We start from the raw sequence: 26,379 nt of genomic DNA, 5'->3' as shown, positions 1-26,379 counted from the left end.
ATGTGCAGGGCAGGACACAGAAATGAGATTATTCAAGATGGCAGGGAAGAGATACAAATCACATGCAATACCTCTTACCAAAGTATGTTCCTGCCAGCTCCTTTTCTTTTTAATAAATTAGAAGGTATGAGTGTACGTTTGGTCTAAGTAAATACAGATTCTCAAGAGAGATTTTTAAGCAGCGGCACGCTGTCAGGCCAGGCCACTCTAACTTTAGATGGCAGCTTTGGACAAGTGGCTATAGGAGACTTACACAATAGGCAGAATGGGAACTCTTTGGGATGTAGCTACATTGATTGCTTACCCTCCTTATCCTCCAAGCCTCACAACAAGCAGGCACACTCACAGCAGATCTGTGTGGGTGCATATATGACTGACTCAGCATTGATTTTGCACATGGACAGTGACAAACATCTTTTGACTAAAGAAGGCAGCAGCGCGGTTACAGGCAAGGCATGTTTTCCACCGTTCATCAACATAAAAATAGCCTGTTTGTGATCAGCAGCCAGGAATAGTTTGGCAGCTAACATGGAAATGACACCAGACTCCTTTGAGATGGAAGAGCATAGGATTTGCAACGTCAGATCAGTCTTTTTGTCTATCAGGTCGACTATGTTCCTCTTCCAGATACTACTGTACTGATTCCCTACTTCTCACAGTGTGCACATCTGCAATAGTTTCTGCATTATTTTAAGAGGAGAGGCCACCACTCAGACCAGCCCTTTCACAGATTGTCTACGTGTTCAGAAAAGCTCCCTACCACTTTCCACTCCCCCTCAGCAACCTTAAAACAATTTAAATATATAAAACCTCAAAACAACTACAGTCCAGATCTTTGCTAGTAGACCTCTGAGAAATGTCCTTTTTGCAAATGAGTTTGCTTTTCTCTATCACTGGAAAATTTTCTGTTTGCAATGATGCAGGTAGATTTATTTTAAGTACCAGGACTACGCACTAGAGTTGCGTTATCCTCCAGTGACAGATATAGAAACCCAAGTCCAGGAATCTAATAATGCCAAAGCTAAAAAATCCCAAACATCCACCCCTAGTTTTAATTAAATTCACAAAAGCAGTCTATCAAGCTGTTTTGATAGTGGCTGGCTGATACATACGATTCGTTTGTTTTAAGATGAACTGTGACATCACCTGGGAGACTTTATGGCAATCTGTGAATCATATTTACGAAAATATGCATTATAAGTCATAAGAAAACCAGTGAATAAAAAAAATTATATTCATAAACTGTTCAACCTGGTGAAGTGCTAGTTTGAATGGAGTTTCATTCTTTACCATACTTATACTTACCAGAAACAGCCGGCTGCATTTTGAATATTGCTTTTTAGTACACTATCCACATTGCAAAAGCAAAAGTATTTCAAGGCTCTAGTATGCACCAGTCATTTCAAAATACAGGAATAAATATCCTCATACTTCGCTATTTTTATGTTAAAGGAAGACCCTAAAGTACATACATTGTCATGACTCAGCATGGCTCCTTTTGGCTTCCCAGTTGTTCCGGATGTGTATATGAGTACACAGCATTGATTTGGCTTTTGGGAGTTAATAATATAATCCAAAGTAGTATCAGTTATGTCATCTCCCAACTCCAAAAACTCCTCCATCTAGAACATATGACAGAAAAAACAGCATATCAAATGGCTTCTTACAAGTGGGAAAGATGCAGTACCTTATCAGTCTCAAAAACCACAAAAAAATTCAGTGCCTTGATCTGAATATGTTTCCAAGGCAAGTTTCGCCAGGTCTTGCCTGTGTGAGAAGTATGATAAGACTAGCTTAGACCGTTATGTGTGAACTGTAAATAGGCTATCTAAAATTGTGCTGCCATAAGTCTTTTCAGTGTCTAAGAAGAGAAAGGTAATACTATTCCTCCTCCAAGACGGATACTACGGACAAGTCACAGAGGCTAAAATTCTGTTACTCACACTGTTAGAATGATTTTGAGTCTTACTTAAAGGAATCTGGATGTACCTTTTTAAGTAAGAGTATACTTGTGGCATTCCATTGATGATTCCTTCTCCTCTATATAAATAGAAATATAAATATAAAGCAATTGGATGAAAGCTTCTTTGCAAAAGCATCATCATCTAGATGTGTGAATGTTTGCCCAAATTATTTGCTATTTTATAGCAAACAATGCATATGATGCTGGTCACAACTTCCATCCAAATTTGGCTCAATCTAGAATGAGCTAAACCTTTTATGATGCTGGACTTTTGTTGCACACAAATTGGTCCAGAAGAATGCTGAACCTGATACTCTATGTTATATTGATTGCTCCCAGATACTTCTATTGCATGCATCTGATGTGCTGCAAAGCGTACCATTGATTTCAATGCTAACTGAAAACTAGTTTTTAAGTCAATAACCACACTGTCAGTTTCCCATTGGAATCAGATCATCCATCGTGTGCTACAGAACTGTGTCATTCAAATGCAAAATGCAGCACCTCCATTCTCCAATGATTTCTTGGACATATACCTAGGACCACATAGTAGTAAAGAGGATGATGTGAAGGACAGCAGAGGTAAAAAAGGAGAATCTGTGCTTGAGAGGGAGTTCACCGTTTCCTTCAGACCTCTGCCATTGCCAGTGTGCTACTAAGGTTACAACAGTTAGCCTCTGAGGCACCTAGACTTGCTTTTTTTTGGGTGGCAACACTGTCCTAAGGATTCTTCTAATTACCAATCATCAGTTTTATATTTTCTTTGAACAAACCGAAACTCTTCAAAAAGAGAGACAGTACGATGTGCAGCTCTGTAGCAAGTAGAGGATTTGTCACATCCTATCCCTTCCCACAGCACACGGTTGCATCAGTTTCCCTAGCTCCTGGAAAGCCTGGAGGTGTCAAGGATGTAATTATTTCTATGTGACTTGGCAGTTGTTCCCGTTTTCCTGACCTTACTGAATTCTCATACTAGAATGTGTTAACCACTGTGAATCTGTTGCCTTGGCTTTGTTTACTGAACAGTACCTGCAACAGACAGCGTTCCCATTCCACAGAGTGTGAAAGGTACAAACAAACAGTCACACACTCATACTGACTTTGCATTTGCCTTCTGGAAACACGCACTGACCGGTGAACTAGGGCTCTGCCCTTACTGCAGCAACTGTTCATTATGTATTAGCTGTCAACTTGCAACACAAACCCCTTTTATCAAATGCCATGTGGTTCGGGTGGTTTGCTTTACATCAAACTTAATAAACAATCATTTCTGCCTTTGGTGATTTGATCTCTAATTTTTTCTTTAGACAACAAACTATGTCAACTGTCAGACACTCACAGCTACCCTTCTCCATTGAGAAAATGTGTTGAACACGACACCTGAAGAGGGGTATTTTCAAATATATCAATTCTCAGGCATTTAGGTTGCAGCAACTGAATGTTGTTCCAGAATTAATTGCTAGCGTTTATTCTTTTTACTAAGAAATATAAATAATGAGATCATTCCTGTATATTTTTTTTTGTACTGAGATGCAAGGCAGACTCTATACCAGTACGTATCAAATTTACAAATATTTTAAAATACTTTCACATTGTTCACTCTTCATTAATATCTTTTTTCCCCCCAGTGGAAGTTTTTCAGTCCAGAATCCAATAATTTGTAGTCCACTTAAAACTCCAATTTTTGTATTCTTACTAAGCTATTTTCAGTTATATTTTTTAAATATATTGGAATAACATGTTTACAAAAATCTGTTCTGCCTAAAGTCCTTATATTTCTTAAAGGCTAGATTTCTACCACTCAAATTTCTGATCTTGGCTTTATCCCTTTTTCTACTTTATTTTTAACATGCGATACAAAGATTCTACATATACTGAAAAAACGTGCTCCTCTGTGTAGTCCATAGTTACTTCTCTTCATTTGTTGTCTATCACCAGAAATATTTGGTGCAAACATAATGCAACTACCATCTGTAAAGTACAAGCATTTTCATGTTCTTGGATTCTGTGTAACTAACCACAATTCAGTTTTCACTAGCAGCAGCGGACAACTTTTATTTTTAATGGTTTGAGAGTACACATTCCCACCTGAAGCCTATAGGTGTTTTGTTACTCCAGTCAAGTAAAAAGCGAGGAAGACACAAGACAGACAGTTAAGCAAGGTAGCTCTAATTTTAAACGTCAAGTATCAAACATGAGGTTACAGGCAAATTAAACAGAAAAGCTGATGAAGCTTTTGAATGTGTTTGCTGGAACACAGCAATGCATTCTAAATGGTAGACATTCCACATAGTAGAAATTCATCAAATAAATAATACCGCATGAATTATAACTCTGTTCTAGCATTCACATACCGTATACAAATTTGGATGTCTCTCTGGAATGGAGTCCTTATATAGCACAACAGCTTTCAAGTATGGCAAGCGATTCCAGATCTGTTGGATTTTAAAACAAATTAATTATTCATACCTTGTGTGGTTGGGTTTTTTCCCCATTAAAATACTGCCCAAACTGTAATAGCTTGACAGTCATAAGAAACCTCCCATTTCCCTCGACCCTCAAATATTCTCCCCTATACTCACAATCAATTAGCTCAACAAGGTGGGGGGGGGTGTGCAGACACACACAACACTACACACTCTGCTCTGGAAAATCTACTTTCAGTCAAAAGATTTTAAAACCAACCATCAGAAATGGCTCCTCAGCATCCTTTTTCATAATGCAACAAAGGGTACATCAAGGAACAGTCTAGGTCAAGCTAGAAGCTGACCCTAGCTGCTATGGTTACCAATTAGGCCAGAGGAAGTCCCTCAGGAAAAACTGCTAAAAAAAAAAAGTGTTCTTCCTTCTTAAAGAAAAAAGGAAAGGAAGCCATATGAGCATTTTAAGGATAAATAAAAATATAAAGCTGCAGGCTTACAGGCAGACAACAATGGCTGCTGCTTTCAGTAGCTCTTCCTCTGCTTTGCATGGCCCACACAGAGCATTCATTTTGCGGAGCTTGGTGGGATCCAGTGCCTCATAGATGCCTTTGAATTAATCACATTCTGAACTGACTTGATCAACCTGCACTAGTTCAAAAGCAGTGGCTCGATGGTAGCCATTATGCAGCTTCCTTCTTGGAAGGATAACAATTGAAATATTATTTCAGTTTAGGGTTCTTCCAGAAAAAAAGTTTCAAAAAACCCTCAGTTGGTTTAAGCAGTGTTGGCCAGAGCTGTCTTTTCTTTTTCTAGATTGAAATGCGTATGAATCAAATCCCTCAAGTTCTTCAGTTTAGTCTTTTCTCCATGTTTGTGACAGCATAGCCTGGTATTTAGTCAGCGACACTGCAAGAAAGCTTGTCTGATTGATTGCTTTTCCAGAATACTTATAAAAAAAAATTCTCTTCCTCCAAATCGCATCTAAAACAAAACTACAAAATACAAGACAATTAACGTATAACTTATATGAAATACATTTGAACAAAATCCACAGATATTTTCTCTCTAGCAGGTACATGTCTTTGGAAGAAAACTCCATCATGGAGGGCCCCTCTGCTTCAGCAAACTGTGCAATTTGGTGCAAGTTTGATGACTCCTCTCCAGTCATGGGTCTCCCTCAACATCTTACTGACAGAGAAGCCCTTCTTTGGGAGCTGCCCTGTGCTCCTTCAAGTCATGCAACAGGGATCTTTCCGTCAAGTTGGTTTTTCAATCTGGCAACCTTGCAGAAACCCACTCAAAGCTGCCAAAGAGCTTTGTGAAAATTGTGGCTGTTCACTTAAAAAGCTGCCTCCTTTCTTGCTGCAGCCTGTATCACGTCAACCATCATGCTACCAAAGTGCAGTAAATTCAGCAGCCTTAATGGTCAATTTTACAAGCAGAAAAAGATGACATTTTGAAAAGAGGAAATTCTGAACACTAACATCATTATTTAAATGGAAGGCCTTTAAATACTTGCATCATCCTAATCTCTTCCATTCAAGTGGTCTGTGCTTTTCCAAACAGAATCACGTGGTGACATCATAAACATGGGATCAAAATGTTTTTTTCCAGGTAAGTTTGCAGTGAACCAGCCAGTGAACTCTCAGCTGGAGAGAATCAGAACTGCTTAGATGTGAGCCACAGACACTGTAGAGAACAGAGCTGCTAGTTACCCAATAGCTCAAACACCAGACACCGAATTTCTGAAGAACACCACTCCCATTAAAGGCTTCACGATACAGATAGCACATATGGTATTTGGGACCAATACAGTATCGAGAAATGGAAAAATTATGGCTTTTAAGTAACCATTCAGCCACCTTGTACCTGCATTATCTTGTCCAATTGTTTCCGATTTTCCACAACCATGATATTGGTTTTGCTGTCATGAGCAATGTAGTGGCAGGCTTCTGGAGAATTGGTTGTATATATTCCTGTGACAATTCCTCTGTATCAAAAATGTATATACAAATATACACACAATCACAGATACATGCACTTCACATCAAAAAAGAGAGCAATAAATCAAAGATCAATGAGAGGTGAAAAAATATGAAGATGTGGCAGTAAACAGCAGCACAGCTGTCATGTTTTTCAAGTATTCAGATATACATGAATCTCTCTGGTAGATCCATATTGCAAAAACTAATCTCTGAACTCTAAGATGCCAAAGGCTAGGATTCGGCATTTTAACTCACTTGAGGCTACATGAGAGTTAGTTAAGGAAGCGGTAAAAAACCCACTTACATCCTTTTTGTGTTCAAGCTGCACACAGATACCAATATGAATTTCACTGGCACAGAAAGAGCTTAAGAGGTAAAATCTAAATTGTATAAACAGGTATCAGGACATAAGGAATACAGCTATTTCATATTTATCTGCCACTTCATCTACTTGAACATATCTTGTTGTAGACAAATATCATTAATATAAAACTGGGAGTCTCATCTGTTTCCTACATCTTTCAGTGATAAGATACTGTACAACAGCCTCTGTGTGACTGTCACTGTTAAGACCATAGCAAACAGGATCAATTTATGAGTGTCTGGACTATTTCAGATATGCTGAAAGCTATGAGACTCCAGTAGGCTGTTGAACATGCTAATCAAGCTGCACCACAATTTCCAAGATATGACACCAAACACTGATTTGTTACATGTCCAGACCTAGCAAACCAGAAATCCCCAAATCCTCCCCCAAAACCAACCAACCAAAAAAAAAAAAATCTTACCCAGCAAAAACAGCTCCAACAGCTGAGATGAACCATTCTGGAGAATTAAATCCGAGGATTGCTACACTGTGGAATCGTTCAAGACCAAGCTTAAAAATAATAGGCATAAGGTTATATAATATAGGCACACTGGAGAGAAACCTATAGCATGAAACATACACACAAATATAAACCAGGGAAAGTTTTGATTCATTTATTATTTCAGTATTGACAAGATCAACACAACATCTGTGTTGATATCTGCAGCCAAACCAGTATTTATCAGCAATTAACATGATGTAAACTTTCCACTACCTTCTCCTGTCTGGTTGAGCTCCACTCTCCAGAAAGGCCCAAACCCAGGAACTTTTCAATACGAATAAGAGCATAATGACTACTAACCTTACCCTATGTTTAGAATGTTTTAAAATTTGTCTCTCACCAAATTCATGACAGTGCTGCTTTCACCTATTTTTCTTTTTTTTTTAATCTTAAGGCCTTATGCTAAGCTTTGTACCCATGCTCCAGTGAGACAGTGTAACACAGCAGCTCTTCACTTGCAGTCAAGTTCCCTTGACAGCAGTGGTATCTCTTTGACCAAACCCAATTTTCATAAAAAATATGACTGCTGATGTTCAATTAACAGGAAAAGCCTCTTATATCGTGTTTTGGGGTGTTTGTTTTTCTTGTTGTTGTTTTATTGGGTTTTTTAAGGAGACAATGGGAGAAAAAGGAATCGGTTTTGTTTCCTTGTGTCTACCTTCAAGAAGCTCTTGGCCGCTTTCCTGGAGAGGCAATAATACTCTGAAAAAGTCATCTTCTCCCACTTTCCATTCTTCTTGCTGGCCAAAGCATTAAGGGATCCATATTTTTCCAGGCTCTCCTTGAACATCTGATGAACTGTTATGGGAGTCTGTGGACACGAGTTATCTATTCTCAGTCTGACTCTGCCATCAGCAAAGGAAGTCCACAGAGACTCTGCAAAGTAAAGCATTATCACCAAGGTATACTATCATTGAAAAATACTGTGTGACTGTGTACCACAAGACAAGACTGAATAAACACTGCAGGACTAAGCACAACTCTGGCACTTCCCACCTTTTGAGAGAAGGGCTTTCCAATTTTATAACTACGAAATATGCATGTAAAGAGAGAAGTATGTCTTACGCTTCGTTATGCATCTTGAATAAAACTGCTGCCATATAGAATTATGCCAATCTGTGTGTTACAGGCACACCACAAATTCCAGGAGAATCTGTTTGCCCATGCTCAGCCCTGCACAACCCACTACCCCTTGAGCTAATGGAGTAGCTGGTGAATCAGAAGGCTACAGAGATCAGAAAGATCCAAAACCTCTATCCCTGTTCAGCACCCAAACTCCTTTTGCTTATCATAGGTCTTTTCTCCCTCCTTCCCCTCCAGCTATTTTCCTTCATCCTACCCCTGTTCCCGGCTGCTTCCCACAGGTTTTTTCCTTGGTCATCTGCCCTGTTGTTTAGTATGTATACCCGATCTACTCACTCCTGTTTTGCCTTATTTCCACACCATCTTTTACCTTCTTCTGCTCTTGTCTTCCTCACCCTTTCTACCCTTCACTCCCCCCCCGCCTTGTATTTTTCCTACCCTTCCTTGACAGGAAACAAGCACAGGGCACCAACTAATGTCACTTGGCTCTCACCACTGGTGCCAAGGACTGGGGCAGTCCCTGGCATTCACAACAAATGACTGTCTCAAAGATTCTACTTGGCTCTTGCAAACCCAGCAAGAAGCAGGCTGAGTATAAACACACTCCTTAGATAATCTAGGGGTTAGTAAGTCGGCAAAATTTAGGTGAATTCTCACAAGGAAGACAAAAAACCACTCAGGAGTCCCCTACCAAACAGTTAGTTCCAATATTTCTGAACAAAATAGTACAAGAACATTTTAATAACAACATTTTTTCCCTTAGATTTACTTTCATAAATGAAGAAATATTTTTAGCATAAACATAAAAGATGTATATTCTACAGAGAGCTGGTGCAAAAATTCAGACCAAAGACCTTAGGTTTGTCAGAATTAAGAGTAACAGAAAATATGACTTTTTGAAGTTTCTGATACAAGTTAATAAGCATGATTGTCTTTTACTACACTTATAGAAAGAAAAACTGTAAAGAAAGCTCATCTGGTATCTGTACTGTTTCCTGGTACCTCAGTGGCTGAAAAAAGCAGTTCTGGAGTGTTCAAAAGTTTAACATCCCTCTCAAATGCTATTCCTCTAGTTGCTTCACAGAGGTCCTGGAAACTTTCTCTCTGAGCACTTTTGCCAGTACATGAACACATCAACCATAGCTGGATTCACATGAACACTTTAGAATACACTTGCAGCATCCCTCAAGTCAGGCTTGCAATCTGCACAGATAACTAGAGGCACAGAAAGCTATTGTAAGCTCACAAATGTACATCAAAAAACCAAAACCAACTTTCTCTTGCAGCAAAAAAAGATTCACTACTTAGGTGTGTAGAAAAGCTGATTCATAATCAGCTGGTAAAGTACAACTACTAAACTGAGAAGTACCAAAACCAGTCTAGTTTGCTGCCCGTATTCTGTGAAACTATTTCTGAAGATATTCCTGACTTACGTTACGTTCCATTCATGTTCCTGACTCACAGTCTTGCATTTGTTCTCTTGACAAACAGAAAATAATGACTACAGCAATAAATATAAATAAAGCTGCTTAATCTCCATGTGCCTTCATTTTCTCATGTGTAAACTGCATATAATGATTTTCAAAACATAGGTGTGGAGCTTTGCTTACGTCAGTGGAAGAAGGGCATCATAAATCCAGATAGTTTAGAAAACAAGTAGCTATGCAGAATTCTAGGTAATAGACACACTTTATCAAAGTGTAAATAGTGGCACCCAACAAATTTTATGAGTAGCAAAGGCAAAGCAAGTGTTTCTGCACTTAACCCCAATCCTGGTGTGAAAAAGATGAGAGAGAAGACCAGAGACACATGCTTATTTTCTGCAGTGACACACCAAAGTCCAGACAAAAAACTCTGTATGGTGTTCTGGCTTCTAAACCAACAAAGATGGAAGTGATTGCAGGTGTGATTGGGCACAGGTGGGTGACCACTCTGTTGAAAACAAAAAATTGTACCATACAGAGCTAAAATAAAAAATTCCATTCCACATATTATAAAAAAATGCTCCTGAACAAAGAGTATCTTTCTTCAAGGGAACCGAAAATAATAGCAACATTCCTACAATAACATTACAAAAGTTGCATAATTACTACCTTGTCACTGCAGATGTACAGTAGTTTCCACAGAGAAGAATGGGGAAAAAAATAATAAAAATAAAAAAAAAAAAAATCAATCATTGCAATATCTATACAGAGAAACAAAAAATGCAGTTTGAAACTAGGTCTCCTTTTGCTTTTCCTTACATGTTGTTTTTTTTTTTTTTCCTGGTGTGAAACAAAGTTGCCTTTTTCACACCAAAGATTAAGAACAGAATTAGTTTCACGGCGACTCAGTGAATCACCTTAACAATACACAATATATATTCTAAAGGAATATAAACTTGAACGCCCATTCAGTGTCTGTTCTTGCATGTATTTGCAGGTAGAATGTAAATCTAAAACCAGTTCCTAAATCTAGACAATATGCCAAATAACTCTAGAGATCTAACTATTCTGTCCCATAAAATTGTAAAAACAGTAGAACATGAACAATATATTCCACTATCAGTTTGCAGAGGGATTTTGAGCAGATGGCTCATTCTTCTTAGAAAGAGCCTGGGGAAGAATGCCTGTCTAAACACTGAATGAATCAATTATAAACTTTGGGAAAAGCAAAATAGGTGCTCTGCCTCAATAGCATCTGAAAATTAAACTGCAACATCCAGGCTGGAAATGAACTCGGTACCATCTGAAAACAAAGTGGAAATCAGAATAAAGATCCTTTAAATACACTATTAGCATTGGTATATTATATACCCGTAGGATTACGGAGAGCATAAGAAAAAAATAAAACAGCATTCCAGCTTAAAGTACTTAATGCCACTGAAAGTTCCCTATATGCAAGCAAAGAGGAATATTTGTTCCTTTCCTCTCTCTTCCAATAAACTCTTGCTACCTGCATTATACTTTGTACCCAAAATGCTTTTTCATTCACTAATATGCAACTTTGGCTCATGTCTTTCATGTGAATTCACTGAAGGTGAGATATGGTGAGAAAAGACTTGGTTCTAAAGATGACTATTATGTCAGATAAAACAGAAACCAGCAGAGATTTTATTCAGATAGGTAGTCCTGACCATCACTCTTTGAGCCTCTCCAAGTTCTCCCCCCCCCCCCCCCCGAGTCAAATTCCACAATCAAAAAAATAGTTAAAAAACTTTGTTTATCACTTAAAAAATACTTTGAAAGTTTTCAATGGATGTCTTGCAATACAATCCTAGACTTGTGAACCATTTACATGTGAATACTGATTTATAAAAGTACATTTGTTGTTCAAATATGTTCTACCAAGTCTGAAATAATACACAACAAATATACAAAAATTGTAATGTGTTTATATCAGCCAATTGTTATTCCTTTCCACCATGGTTGATTGAACAGTTGCAACATGGTACAGGCTGTCTCTCCCAGCCCAGATACCAAAAATTATTTTAAACAGACAAATAGCAAGTCCATATATTTTTTTGGCATGAATAATCAGTCTGGCTGAAACTGCTGGACCTCTGGGATGTACAAAGGAGATTGTGTACTAGTTTAAAAAAAAAAAAAAAGAAGAAAAAAGTAAAGAAAAACATGAAACCTACAGTTTAAAGCTAATATATGAATGAAACCTCCTCTCTGTTCACTACCTGACCTGCAAGTATCATGGTGACTGCCAGAATGGATTTGGGAATGTAAATGAATTCTGATGTTTACGGAATAACAACTCTTATATCCATATAAAATGCAAAAGAACCAAGGTCACCTTTCAGACGGGTTAACAAACAGACAGGCTGATTGTGGAATGGCCCTGCTGCATGACCTGAGTAAATCTAAGTTATATTCCATACATGTGCCTTGAGAAGCAGGAACTAAACCAATAATTTAACTTCTGCTTGAAACTGACTCAGATTTAACTCACAAAACAGTATCTTGATTATAGGCCAGTTCCTGCAAAACATCACTGTGCTCCAATGACGAGAGAACGTATTCAGCTCTTTGCTGAAGGCGTTTCTGATGGACAGTAATCATCCCAGATTCCACAGCTATGATGCCATCACACTCCGCTGAGAACACAAATACATCATTCCTCCTCTCACCCATTATTTTTTTAATTTTCTTCAAGATGTCTGTGGCCCCGAAAGCTTAACTTCTTTTTAGTAAGAGCTGGAGCTAAGTTCATACAGGTTGGAGCCTGAGAGCTTGGCATCTGTGTCAAACTTCCCCTTGCGCCAATTAGCAGATTAAGCTGAAGTACAGAACTTCTAAATTTCAAGTGAACCTGAATGTATCAGCCAGAATATATAAACAGAGATTCTTTTAAAAAAATACAGAAACCAGCTTCTTGTTGCTTGCCTTGCCACAGCTGGGGGAGGAGGATTTTCTGCTCTATTATCAATTTTCCACAATAAACATGTAACTTTAAACTCCTAAACAGAAAAGACCGAATAAATAGTGGAAATCTTTTTAAATTAACCAAAATACACACACAAATATTTCAGTTCATGGAAACTTTTACCTTTCCCATTGAGAGAAAAGGGAACATTTATGAATTGCAATAAAATATACTGCTATTCACATCAGTAAGCTACTACCAATGTGCATCAGAGAAATAAGATAGCCTCCAAAGAATGCCTCTACAAACTGACGTGGAGGGAGTGGTGCATCAGGACAAGTACAAAATAAGCTTCATAACAATACTGACGCTTCTAAAACTGATTACAATGCACCAAAATGCATGCGTATAGAGTATGTAATCAGGAGGAAACATCACGACAGAAACATTGCCCAGGCATGCAGGAATGGAAAGTCACCAACTTCAATTCCAACTGTGTTTTGAGTGATGTGAAGAGCCACAAGAAGGGCTTCTACAGACACACTGGCAACCAAAAAGAACCAAGGATACCATGGGCAACTTACTGCCATAGGACATGAAATGCGCTAATGTACTCAGAGCCTTCTTCAGCTTGGTCTTTACTGACATGATCAGACTTCCTGGGTTTCTGTGCCCAGTGGCAGGTAAGAAGTTTTATCTACAACAGCAGAGGAAGATCAAAGTAGGGACCATTTGTGCAAACTGGACACAAAAACATTGATGGGCCCAGATGGAACACTTCAGAGCGCGCAACAGGAGACCAGGCCAAAGTCATGGCAAGGCTGTTCTCTATCATCTTTGAAAGAGCATGGCAATCTGGTAAGGTCCTCATGACAGCAAAAAGGCAAATGTCACATGTCTTAAAACAGGGAAGAAAGAGGATTCAGTTAAATAAAGGCTAATCAGACTCACCTCAGTTCATGGAAAGGCTACAGAACAAACTCTCCTATAAATAATTTTGAGCTATTAAAAGGTGCCTGAGACCAGCCAGAATGGACAGACTTGATTTGGCCTTGTTAAATCCAACTCAATTGCCTCCTGTGATGAGGTGACTGTCTCCGGGACAGGGAGAGCAGTGGCATGTTGTTTACTTTACCATTAACAAGGTTTTTAACAAGGTCTCCCCCAGCATCCTTGGAAGGTTTGGACCAGATGGAGTTGGAGTAGCAGGTGGGTAAAAAAAATGCTAAGATAATTAGTCTTCAAGACCAGTGGTCAACATTTCTAAGTCTAGCCAGCAGTCAATTACAAGTGACATTCTTCGGGCTTTAGTTCTGAGAATGATACTGGTAAACGACTGCATTATTTTCTAGGACAATAGAATATACCCTCACAAGCTTCAAAGATGACACCAAACTCGGGGAATTGGCCAACATGCCAAAAGGCAAGGCTGCCATTCAGATGGACCTTGGCAAACTAGAAGAATAGCCTGACATAAACCTCAAAGCTCAACAAGGGTGAATGTAAGTCTTGCACTTGGGGTAGGATAACCCCATGCAACAGCACAGACTGGATGCCAGCTGGCTCAGCAGAAAAAAAAATGTGGTTCCTGGTGGACAAGTTGAATGCAAGTCAGTAGTATATCCCAGTGGAGACAAAGGCTAACTACATCCTGGGCTACATTAGCAAGATTATAGCCATCAGACCAAGGGAAGTGATTATTTCCCCCTACTCAGTACTCATGAGGGTGCAGTGTGCAGCTTTGGAAGCCCCCAGTGCAAGAGATAGATCCTGACAAATTGAAGCAAGCCCAGAAGAAGGACTCCTAGATGGTCAGGGGCCTGGAGTGTACCATGTATGATAAGCCCCTAAAGGAGCCAGGTTTCTTCAATCTGGAGAAGATAAAGAATGAATCTAACTGCAGTCTGCCACAAACCGACAGATTCTTCTCAGACGCACACAGCAGAAGAACAAGAGGCAACGGACATGAACTGCAGCAAGGAAAATTCTTGCTGGACACAGAAAGATAATTTCACAACGCAGGTGACTCAGCCCAAGAAGAAGGACTGAGAGGCTGTGGAATCTCCATACTTGGAGGTTTTCACAACTCAGCTGAACAAAGCCATGAGCCCTCCTATGAGCAGAAAGCTGGACTAGTTGCCCTCCAGGGGGCAACATATATTATTTTACAATTCCATCAGTATAAAATGAGCATGAATGAGTTCTCTTACTTTTACACTGGTTTTAAGCCAATATAATGCTTGCTGCCAACAGTAAGGTTACTCTGGATTTACATATGCATTAGAAAAAAACACAAAATGTGGCCTGGTTCCACAGAAATGAGCTTCTATACATTGGTGGAAAAGAATGGGGAAAAAAATTCAGAACAACCTGCGGTCCTCATTAGACAAATTTACCCCCGAGGTTGCAGAACATATCAATTATAAAATGAGAAAGACAGTTCTGCACAACTAGAAAACATCAGAATCTCCTTCTTTTCTCTTGATATACAAAGCAGACCCACCTCAACTACACACCGAACTTCCTTCTCTCAAAAGATTTTTTGGGAGTTTTTGACATTCTGTCCTCACTTTACCATTCAGCATCTACATAGCTGTGTGATGTTTCCAAGTCAAATGCTGCTTGTCATTTAAAAGGATACCAAGTAGTGCCACAGATTCCCAAAGACAAATAAAAGATGAAGGCTAACTTAAATGGTAAGCTGCTGATTCATCAACTTAAGAACATATCTAAACACAAATAAAGGAACTACTTAATTAAAATGTATGGGGTGTGACTTGTGTTTGCAAGAGAATTATGATGGAACAGCTGGAATGGCTTCTACCCTCAGTTGTTCACCTCACCTTTCTTCCAGAGGCTGTGGTCACCTCTGCAGGCGTGGCTAAATGTGCGTTCCTTCCTGAGCACTGTGGTTTACAGCCCAGCATATTACTCTAAACTGCAGCCAGCAGCAGCCTCTGGGAGAGAAGCAGGGTAGATAGCTGACAGCAGTAACCAGCGTCCCAGATAAATTCTTAGAAAAATAGGTCAGAATCTTCAAGAGCACACAGGCAAGTACTCTGCAGAATCGCAGCCTCAGTAATAATCTACATATACAATGCGTATCTCAAATAGTTCAATAAAATACCCCGAATATTTGAAAACAGAAGTTAATTAGCACCTTTATACATCCAAATTTATTTCCTGCTTACTGAAAAACAAAAACCAAATGGCTAGCAGTTCATTTCTTGGAAATATACCTATTGTGTATCAAACCCCTGCCTTTTTAAAAATAAACATATAGGCATACAGGTATATATTTATACATAGGTACAAAGCCTGCATGTGAGATTCCTACATTGATCTTTTATTTCTTCAAAATCTACTGGCAGTCTTTGTTCCAATTGTCTCATAGAACAAATATTCCCTGGTTTAATGAGCATATTTAGATACCAGCAGCAGCCTCACCAAGGCAACAGGGAGTTCCCTCAGGGCTGCAAACCTTCTAAAGAACCTCAGAAAGTTCTGCTAGTAAACCTCCTTTAAGCCACATGGTAGCACAACTAGGTTATTTTACCGCTGCAGTTGGTTTGAAATTACAGTAGTATGCATATGCTACAATGTAACATAGAAGTGACCAAAGTATACATATTATTTTACAGCCTCCAGTAGTACACAGCATGCCAAATCTTCAATAGTTGACAGCTGGTAAGTAGGCTGTGATACCAAAGGTAACACAAGAATTGCTATGATTTTCATGGGATCAGGCTATTTTTCACTTTTATCTAGTAATCGTCTCAAATACAGACAAGAACTAACAGAAACTACTGAATTCGTGCAAGTTTGCAGAAAGCTCCTGAAAATTTTTCAGTTGCCCCAATCACTTCAGTTTAATTTTACTTTTGGCTGCCTCTCCTTATCCCAGCCCTGAAAAATTGTCAGCCATAGCTTGCTAGAATAGACACAAAAATGACAAAAAAAACTACCTAAAAAGAGCTCCAGTTTTCAAGGATCATCTTTTACATACTTACCTGTTGCCTCCATGCCTTCATCTTGGGTCTCCTCCAAGTGAGGAAGTGACTCTCTGCAGACAGTCTGTGCATCTGTAAAGGTTCTAAAAGAAAATATACCTATTAAAAACTTAACCAAGAGAGCTAGGAGGACTACAATCAACATACACTATATCCAAGGGAAAACAAAAACACAGCTTGCAAGCACTTAGAAATACAAACAGAAGAAAACATAAATCTCAGAGGAACAAAGAACATTTTGCCTCTTTGTTGCAAACTCCTCTACAATCAAGTTAAACAGGGAAATGCCTTCGCTCTAAGGATGATATTCTTATTTCATACAGTGGACTTTTGGTTTCAACATCATGGAATACACCAGATGTAGGCACTAATTTTGAATATCGACAGAGAGGCCATGAACCATGCAAGTATAAAGAATGAATTAGAAATCTTAACCTTGATCAAACTGCCTCTGTACTAATATCACAGTGCCTTGTAAATTGTCACTGTTGATACCTGTTGAAGTCCCAAGGACAGGGTTGGGTTTTTTTGTTGTTGCTTGTTTTTTTTAAGGCTAGGAAAAGAAGGAGATTTAGTTCCTAATAATAATAATAAAAGTTTCTCAAAAATGTCACCAAAGCAACAAATTATCATTATTACATGGACAAAATTAACCTGTCTTGGCTTATATTAACCAGGTGAAGTTTAAAGCACAGATAATATAAACACAAAAACACAAAGTCTGCAAGCTAATAGACTGCAAACGATTATATGAGCAAAAAAATCTAAACAACAACTAAGCATTTAGAAAAGACTGACTGCATAAAGCAACGCACTGCAGATTATTCATAAACAGTAGCATGAAGATTTTTTAATTTAGCTGAATTCATTTAATAGAACAAGGGGTGGGAATCGGCAGCTTTCAGAGGCCAAGAACAAGTCTGGATTACCTTCATTCCCTCTCAACAGGTACAAGAGAAGAGTCCTGAGTGAAGCTCAGTAAGTCCTTCTCTGCCACAGTGTAATAAATTAACTCAAAATGTAGAAAAAGACATTCCCAGCAATGCCCTTCCCTGCTTTCATATTAATAACAAACAACTCCAAAAACAGGTGTTGTGGGGTTTTTTTTGTTTGTTTGTTTGTTTTTTTTAAACACAGCAGCATCAGGTAGCAAACAGTAGGACCAAACACTACATCAGACATCATTTCCTATCTCAAAACTATGTTTTGTAGAATACCTATATGTGGGACACTCCTAGAATTTGTTATTGTTATCCACAATGAAATCATACTTTAAGAAAGCCTTAACTGAGCTGGATCCCTTTTACAAGAATTTAGCAGCTTTTTTTAATTCTTCATCTATCACAAGTGACAATTGCAGTTCATTTCCTCCCTTGCTACCACCGTGTTGCAGATCCCCATGTCTTGGAGCAGAGGTCCAGGTCCCAAAAGCAGCTGAAGGAAAATGAGGAGTCATCGCTAATCTTGCCTGCGAGGATATTTCCTCTCTTGTTAATGGCATGATGGGACAAAACATGAAAGGGCTTGTCTGATAAGCAGAGTTAGGCTCTGAAAATAGTCACTGGCTTGGTGAAGGCAGATGTTGATGTAATTTAAACATAGAGGTGGATTATACTGCATTTTAAAAGGTAAGCCGGTGTTTGATATATGGGAAAATGGTGGCTTTATGAAGTGGGATTGCAAGGACAGAATGACAGAACAGGAAGACATATTTGGGAATAAAACAAACCAAACCATCTGAAATAATTTAAACACATGTTTGTCTGCCATCTCAAAACACTTAACAGTTCTTGAAATTTTTCCCATTTTAAAGAAAAACTACATTTGCTGTTCAGAAATCTGCACTTCTTTGCAATCTTTTCCTTTCAATATCTTTTGAATACTGAAGCTTTTTAATTTTTTATTCTTTTACAAAACAAATAAAACCAAGTCTTAGTCAAAAGATAACTGTTACTCTTGCCGTCAGAAGAAAACAGATCTTATTAGTAATATATCAAAACTTTTAATAATCATTAATGACTTTTTACAGATTAAAATCTCTTTAGTTTGCTTTATTGTCATCCAACTGATTCAACGTGCAAATGTCGTATGAGGAGCTCTATGCATCTCATATCTTCAGGAGCATTAAAGTTAGTAACACTGCGTGCAAAGTAGTTGTTACCTGCCTCTATGGACTAAAGCAGTCAAATTGAGAGTTGGGGTTTTTTTCCCCTGAAAGTACAATTAAGAAATTTTCTCTTCCATCAACAGTTTATGTGTATTCAGAACCATCCCTTCTGAATGAAAGAATGTTTTTAATGTTGTTAGTTTTAGCTTTTGTTAGGAGTTATTCCTTTAAAAGTTAAGTAAAGATCCAAGAATGATTATGTTATCTGGAATTGTTCAAGTAAGACTAAATTGAGCAGAATTCGGTGGGACTATCTGATCAAGAGCTTACTGAGCATACTGCAGCAAGAAGAACACACACTGTGGAATTATGTTTGGGTGGTGAGATGCCCCAGCAAAACCAAAATGCTTTGGAAGTCTGAACTTTGGCTCCTAAATTTCTTATTAAGGCTGAGTTCTGCATAAATTATTTAATGTTATTAGTGCAGGAACAGCATGTTCCAAAATCCAACTACCAGTTTAAAAGGGGATTTTCTATGTCTGATTGTTGCATTTAAAAAAGTTTACAATTCCAAAGGTAATACACAAAACCCTCTACAAAGCATACACACAGGATTAACAGTAAATATCACTTTAGCAAGCCAATTAGAACAAACTGAGTTCGTGTTACACAATGTTGACCAGCTAGAACTAAACAAAGCACACTTCTGTATAACTCCATTAGCAGGAGTAGTTTTTGAATGACAGTATTTCCTGATGTAATTTGGGATTTAATTTCAAGGTACCACTCTATCAAACATGACCTCATCTGCTGCCTGAATTCAATGCACACACACACACACCCTTTCACCCGAGATGAAGGCACAGCATGCTCAGGCTGACTGGCTTATCCAGCGGTTTGGGGCAAATCCTAATGCAGCACAACTCACTCGCAGCTACCACCGCTACTCTGTGCTAGTCAGATGTTACATCATACTGAAGCTGTTCTCACACACCAGGCCAACCTAAAAAGCACGAATTTGAACATTCTCTATATTGGACTAAAAAAAGTGAAAGATTCCTTTTGTTCGTTTCCAAGATTGTAACAGCTCTACTGAGACTTATCTTTGCAAACCAGTGGAAGTAATACACATGCAACCGATATTGTAACAGTAAAATAATGACCTATGTAACTGACAGTCCCTACTGCTGGTGATGATTCATCAGAAGCAAAGCATCCCATCTGAATTTGCTGGCACAGCAATCACTTTTTTAACTAAGTGTATTTGATGGAAACCAACAAATACAGTACCATTTCTTATCGCAACTATAGAAATCAAATGTAACAGCTAAATCTCTCCACTTATGCAATTATGAAATGGCAGCGCTCTTTTGCTGGTTACACGTTAGAAAAACGGTTTTTTCTGTTACCATAATGATACTGAGTGCCTGAGGAACTGCACTACTTACTGTGATACTAATTTCCTTTTTTTTTTTTTTTTGTTTTGTTTCGAGGGACTTTGGAATTGGCCTTTTCCTTCCACAGTCTCTATGTTTCCTTTTCTGGTAATTGGAATTTCTGTTTACATCTCATATTCTAGGTCAAATACAGTGTGATATCTGCTGTCCTCTAAATTCTCTCCTCATAGTAAAATCTTGTGAAAATACCAAGAATAAAACTGAAAAGAATCTATAAAGTCAGTCTCTAATACAATAAACCAATGATTTCTAGTGAGAAAATGTTTTACAGAAATTCTCATTTTACTAAGCCTCACAAAATACACTGATCATCCCATGTAATTAGGTTAGAATCTTTTCTCTCAAATTCAAAAACTATGAACTTTATGTTGTTGGATTCAATGTGTTTTGGCCTTAATTCTGCAGTGATTTGTAAGATCACAAATGCCACCAACAGAATACGAACAGCAGTCATATCATGAGATATAAGGAGAAGATATTCATTAAACAGATTATGTATAGTGGCAAATAAGACGACACCTTGTATTCTTTTAATATTCCTACCCCTTATCACTATTGTTTAAATCCTGTAGCTTTATCATTGTTAAAATTTTACCAGTTAGCTCTCTACGGGAGTTATTAGAGTTTTAACAAATAAACCAGCGTTCTATAAACTTGCAAAACTAAGTAGTTTATCAAATAACTACACTTGTATATTGTTAATACATTATTCAGTACAAGGTATTCCTTTAGACTTCAGGATATTTACTCATAACCCTTTATATATGTATAGAAAGTCACTTAAAGTCTGGAAATCACATTCACAACTGCTCACAAAAAGACTTAAACAAACATTTTCTTTTGCAATTAAAACAGTCAGTAGTTCAGACTATGCATTCATCCAGAGTCCATTATCTACAGACCTATGCCATCTGGATTCACAATGAAGCTACCATCTACTCCTCCCTTTCCTGGTATTTCTAACAAAGAGTCTTCTCCCATTACACAGCTTCTCCATTCTCACCTTGTTTCTGGATAATGTTGTACCATATGTATGGGCTCACTATACAGTGAAAATATTTTTATTACTAAGCGTTTCTCTGGTTTAGTGTATAGGAAACGTTCACTGTTGAAGATACTGCATTCAGATATTATCAGATAAGCTGAGATTAATGTGATGCCTAATTTTAGAAGAACAATATGTTCAAGGTGCAAAGCTATCATCAACCATGTTACTGCAGTTCCTGTCCGCTTAACTGCAAAAGCTTTATTATACACTATTGCATGACTTTTGTTCTTTTGTTTCTTCAAAATAAATTATCCTGCAGATTGTCTACAACAGAGAGCATAGCCAATAATGACGGAATGCTCAGTTACTGTGTCTGCTGAGTGCATACAATTTTTCTGTCACTTACATGCTTTTTCTAAAAAGCAATCCATTTAGCTTCTCCTGGGCATACTACTTCCAAACTCAATGGCTCTCAGGAAGGCTCACTTGTGTTTTGCCCGCACTGTGATGATCCAAAGCAGTGCAGCTCCTTCATCTGCTTCGCTGTTTCTCTGAGCATATTATTTACAAACTCACCCACCAGGCTACTTTCAAGTGGCAGTAAGCATGTTACTACATATTTCTTACAACATAGTCTCCACCTTATAATTAAACTCCTTTCTCTGCTCGCCTTGCCCAAAGAAATATTTTGTAATATGCAGGTGTTAAATCTTAGGGAGCAAGGTGTGCAAAACCCCATTTGCAAAAGTACTTCCCCCCCCCCCCCCCAAACACTGTTGTTGAATTGGCTTTCCTAACTATTAAATATGAATCTTATTTAATACACAAAAAATATAATATGCATTTTTTCCAAGGCAGAACTTCTTCATTAATTTTGCTTTAATCTTTCCCTGCTTGCTTCTCCTGAGGATGACTTGGTGAATTTCACCCCTAAACTCCTACAGCTTGTTTGTTTGATTATTTAAGTAATAAAGTAGATGGGAAAAAAAAAAAAAGGTTCTTCCAAACAGCATGCATCTTTTGCTGCTTCATTCCTTGTGACAAGTGTCCTAAACATTTATCTCTGTTCTAACAATGGGAAATTACTTCTTTTTTTCCTAAGCTTTTGTTACATGTTCTCCAGGACAACCCAGCTATACACATTCCACCAGCCTTAATTTACATTAGAGCTGCTTTTGGTAGTATATTTTTGGTCTACATCTGCACATTCCAAAGTACGTTTCACTGGGTGTGAGGTATTTTCAACAGCTCACTGGGGCATTTGAATTCAAGATGGAATCATTAAGTAATCATCTGAATTCTTCTGGCAGCAAAAAACGATGACTTAAATTACTTATGAGTACCTCTGAAAACTTTAATGATTCTGGCACTTTGCCTAGAAACTTCAGAAACTAAGTATCTTCATATGGATCCCATTCATGAGTAATCCCTTCTCGATTCCCCATGCATCCTGCAAGTGCTGAATCCAATATTTTAAGACAGAGCTCGGGGGAGAGGTTGTAAGAAAGAGCACAAGACAATAAATTTAGACTCACGGATCTGTTCTAGACAAAGACAATAAAGTCACTCTGACTTAAATCAACACAGCACCACAGCTTTGATAGGTCAGCAGCTAAACAGAAATCTGTGACCAGCACTTAAACAGCCAAGTAGCAAATACTACATCTCCAGACTCTGAGGAGCTGTGAATTGTTACCCAAGACATTTCAAAGTTGTCTTCTCATTTTCTACAGCAAAAGGAAAAAAACCCACAGTAATGACATACAACATAAGTTCTTTAAACCCTAATTTTGTATAACATGTAAAATTATTCCTTCATTAAGGAGCAAAGTAAAGATTCACAAGAGGTCCTCATGGTCCTTTACAGCGACATTGCTATCTATTATGACTGGTTGTCTTATTTACTAGTTACTCCTCTATTCAAATTAGGGCAATATTATAATACATTCCTTATTCCTTCTACTTAAAAAAAATCCCTTTGTCCTCAAAGAACAGGTTAGATTTAGGTTTTAATTGGTTTTTGTGCCCTCATGAGATTTAAAGAGGGCCACAAATCAGCCTAGATATGTTCCTACTCTTGTAAAAAGGGTCAGCTGATGCGACAATCAGTTTGCTTTTTCATAGTGCACAAGAAACTGGTCTTTCTCAAATTACTCATATAACTTCTCCCCACACAAAGGTATATTTAAAAGCAACACAAATGCTTAATAAAGAACAAAGTACTAAAGATAAAGTTAACAGTTGAGACCTATTTTGCCATATAACACAGTTGGCACACACCTTCCAGTAAAACCTATCTCTTTTCATGCAAAAAATGAAACTAAAGTATTTTTTTTCTTTTGTTAGGACTAAATATCCTCAAAAATCAGGCCACTTATTTTGGTGAGCAGACCAGTTTTACAGACAGCTGAGAACTAGGTGGGTGAATGGGAAGGAATGAACAATGTATCCAGCCTTTTTTTATTCCCCCCTCCCCTTCCCCCCCAAAAGGCTCTATTCAGCAGCTGGTGGTGTACTACAACCCTTCACTGACCTTGGTGCAGATTTTCTGGCTCTGTTCTCCCCTGCACTGCAAAAACCCAGACCTGACGCTGAAATCTTCCAGTAACCACCTCTATATGGCTCTGTATGCAGGGAGCACAGCAAAGTTTGGTTACACAGAACTCGTTATTTTATTTCTTGCTCACTTTTTAGGTCACACCGATTCAATTTCAGCCTTATAAAAGGTCTTTTCTTCCTCTTTCCATTTTGCTAGAATTTTATTTTCATTGTCTAGTCCTTTTAACCTGGAATCCTACTTCCAGCATACAAAAAAAGGTATATAAAGTTTGCTACCTAACTTCAAACCACACCAGGTAAACAACACTATTTAATAAGACAACATGCACTGACTTAAAAAAAACTAACAAGTATTTATGCCAAGGACTTTGAATGCATTCAAAGTATTTGGAGTTCTAGTGTCCGAAATATTCTTTTTATAGAAATTCAGAAACAAACCAAATGCTAAACATCTTTCTAATACAGGAAGCTTAAATTCCCTGTTTGCAGTGGATGCACTATATATTTTCAAATTCTTTTTAGCTACTGTTTTTTTTTAAATAATGAAAACATGGAAACTTTTTTTTTCTTAAGCATGTCACAAATAGAAGCATGCACAGACTAAAATAGAGGCATTATTACTAATTTAGCAAAATCCTAACTTTCATGCATGTGTATATACCTATACTGATCACAAGTCAAATACTGTTTCATGATCTTTGGACAGATTAAACAAAAAAAATGACAGTTCTAGTATTAACTACATTAGGACTCCAGAAGCAACAATAACAACAAAACATTCAAAAGCTTTCAAAGATTTCTTAAATTTTTTTCTTTTCCAAAAACGTTAAGTCTACAGTTTGCTCCTCGTGATGCTTCTCCAGGATTACAAAGCCCAGAACAGCAGAAACCATTATGATAAAAACGATCCCCACTAACTTTACCTGAAAGGGTCAAGCAAATCTTTCAAGTGACATAACAGACAAGTTGTTACTGAAACAGATGTGAAGTTAGATTTAACTTAACAGAAAAGTATTTACCTGATAAAGTAGTTCAGTCTCTGGGAATGGATAATTAGTACTCAGCAATAGTGACAAACTTATAATAATCAGAAGATAAAATGTTTCCTGTGAGATGTGTTGTTCTATTTTTAAAATATATTCCCACAAGCTCTAGAGATGAGGAGCTTTCTCTAGCAGAAGATACAGTGCCAGTGACAGTAACAGGAAAAAAGAAGTATTTTTCCCTTTGGCTACTGGCTGCTGTCTTCTGTCCTAGGCAGCGTAAATCTGATCTGTAAAAAGGCAACAGAAACCCTAAACCAAACTCTTCTAAAATGAAGTTTCCCAGCCTGTGCTTTAAGATATGGGTTACCTGGTTAAGTTCTGTTGCCTTTGATGAGAAGATGCTCAACCACAAAGGCAATCATCTAAGGATTATTCCCCTAAATTCAGGAGGGAAGACAGACCTACTTCCATAGCTGCAGCTAGGGTATTTTTGAAAGTCCATTCAAAGTAGATTACATACATTGTAATACATGCAGAGCAACTGGTACTGAACTTCTAGAGTCTTCAGTGCTGCTCTTAGCATTAGAGACACATGAAGGGATGGTACAGGAGCACTGATTGTTGGGTTTTTTTTCTGAATTATCTGAATTTTGCTATTTTCTGGTATTTGAGAATGCCTATAATCTCACCACATGGCTGAAAAGCCACTAATCATTTAATTTACTGAAACGTAAGAGTCTAGTAGCTTACTAGTATTTTCACTAGCATTCCATGTTCGTGAAAAGCTGTGAGCAGCTGAGCACAGGAGCTAAGCATACCTTTTGTCAGAACTGCTCTACACCAACTTCTGCTGAGCCCACTTCCAGGGCTAAGAGTTTCTGTACTATTAAATGAACACTATACAACTAGATATATGCATACAGGATACAAGCAACATAGTCCATACTAAATGATGCTATTTAGTTTAACGCCAAACTAGAAGTCAGCATATGAGAATAAATCTATTCAGAATTTTCATTACAATTTTCTCTCATTCTTGCCTCAAAAGATACACCTTACTCTGCATTAGGTAGTACAGGCACCATTAGACAGACAAGGTTCTTGTGGATCTGCACGGCAGTAGAAGACAAACTTAAGTTGTGAAAAATTGGTAAATCAATTTGTTAAAATAAATACTCAAGCTACTTTACCTATTTTCATAGCTTTCTGAAATATTCATTGCATTTTCATCTTCCAATTTTTTCATCAGAGTCTCTCCACTGTTAGGCATGCTGACAAATCCTTTAAAGCTGGTCACAAATATGCTCAAGAACTGTGTGGGTCAGGCATAAATAAGCTACTTGGACAACTGAAGAAACCAACAGTAACTGGTTATTTGTTAAAAAAAAAAAAAAGAAAAACAACACGTAATACAAGAGGAGGAGACTACGGCTACAAAAGCTATTTCTTTCTGATTTTAACATGCTTGAAATGTCGCAGTGCCTGAGCTGCTTACTGTTAAACTTTCCTTTTAACTCAGTTTTCTTTAATTATCCATGAGAAGAATTTTAATGAGTCTACAATGCTTTAAGATGCAAATCTTTTCTTTTGCCAAGA

General features: G+C 37.8%; 1 protein-coding gene across 1 annotated transcript in view; it reads right to left on the bottom strand.

Annotated features, from left to right (window-relative positions):
* ACSBG1 (acyl-CoA synthetase bubblegum family member 1) overlaps nucleotides 1-26,053 on the bottom strand; it is a gene marked incomplete at its 5' end in the record, with an annotated part of 111,992 nt that extends 85,939 nt beyond the window's left edge. The window contains 7 exons of the mRNA XM_082488943.1: nucleotides 1,473-1,622; nucleotides 4,318-4,398; nucleotides 6,256-6,376; nucleotides 7,160-7,248; nucleotides 7,899-8,116; nucleotides 16,687-16,769; nucleotides 25,974-26,053. Of these exons, the coding sequence (XP_082345069.1) occupies nucleotides 1,473-1,622; nucleotides 4,318-4,398; nucleotides 6,256-6,376; nucleotides 7,160-7,248; nucleotides 7,899-8,116; nucleotides 16,687-16,769; nucleotides 25,974-26,053 (822 nt within the window). The remainder of the gene's footprint in view (nucleotides 1-1,472; nucleotides 1,623-4,317; nucleotides 4,399-6,255; nucleotides 6,377-7,159; nucleotides 7,249-7,898; nucleotides 8,117-16,686; nucleotides 16,770-25,973) is intronic.
* Between the last annotated feature and the right edge of the window lie 326 nt (nucleotides 26,054-26,379).

The sequence above is a fragment of the Vanellus vanellus genome (genome assembly GCF_965231255.1).
Source record: "Vanellus vanellus genome assembly, chromosome: 11".
NCBI lineage: Eukaryota > Metazoa > Chordata > Aves > Charadriiformes > Charadriidae > Vanellus > Vanellus vanellus.
Note: the sequence above shows the minus strand (reverse complement) of the source record. Positions and strands in the feature narration are given on the sequence as shown.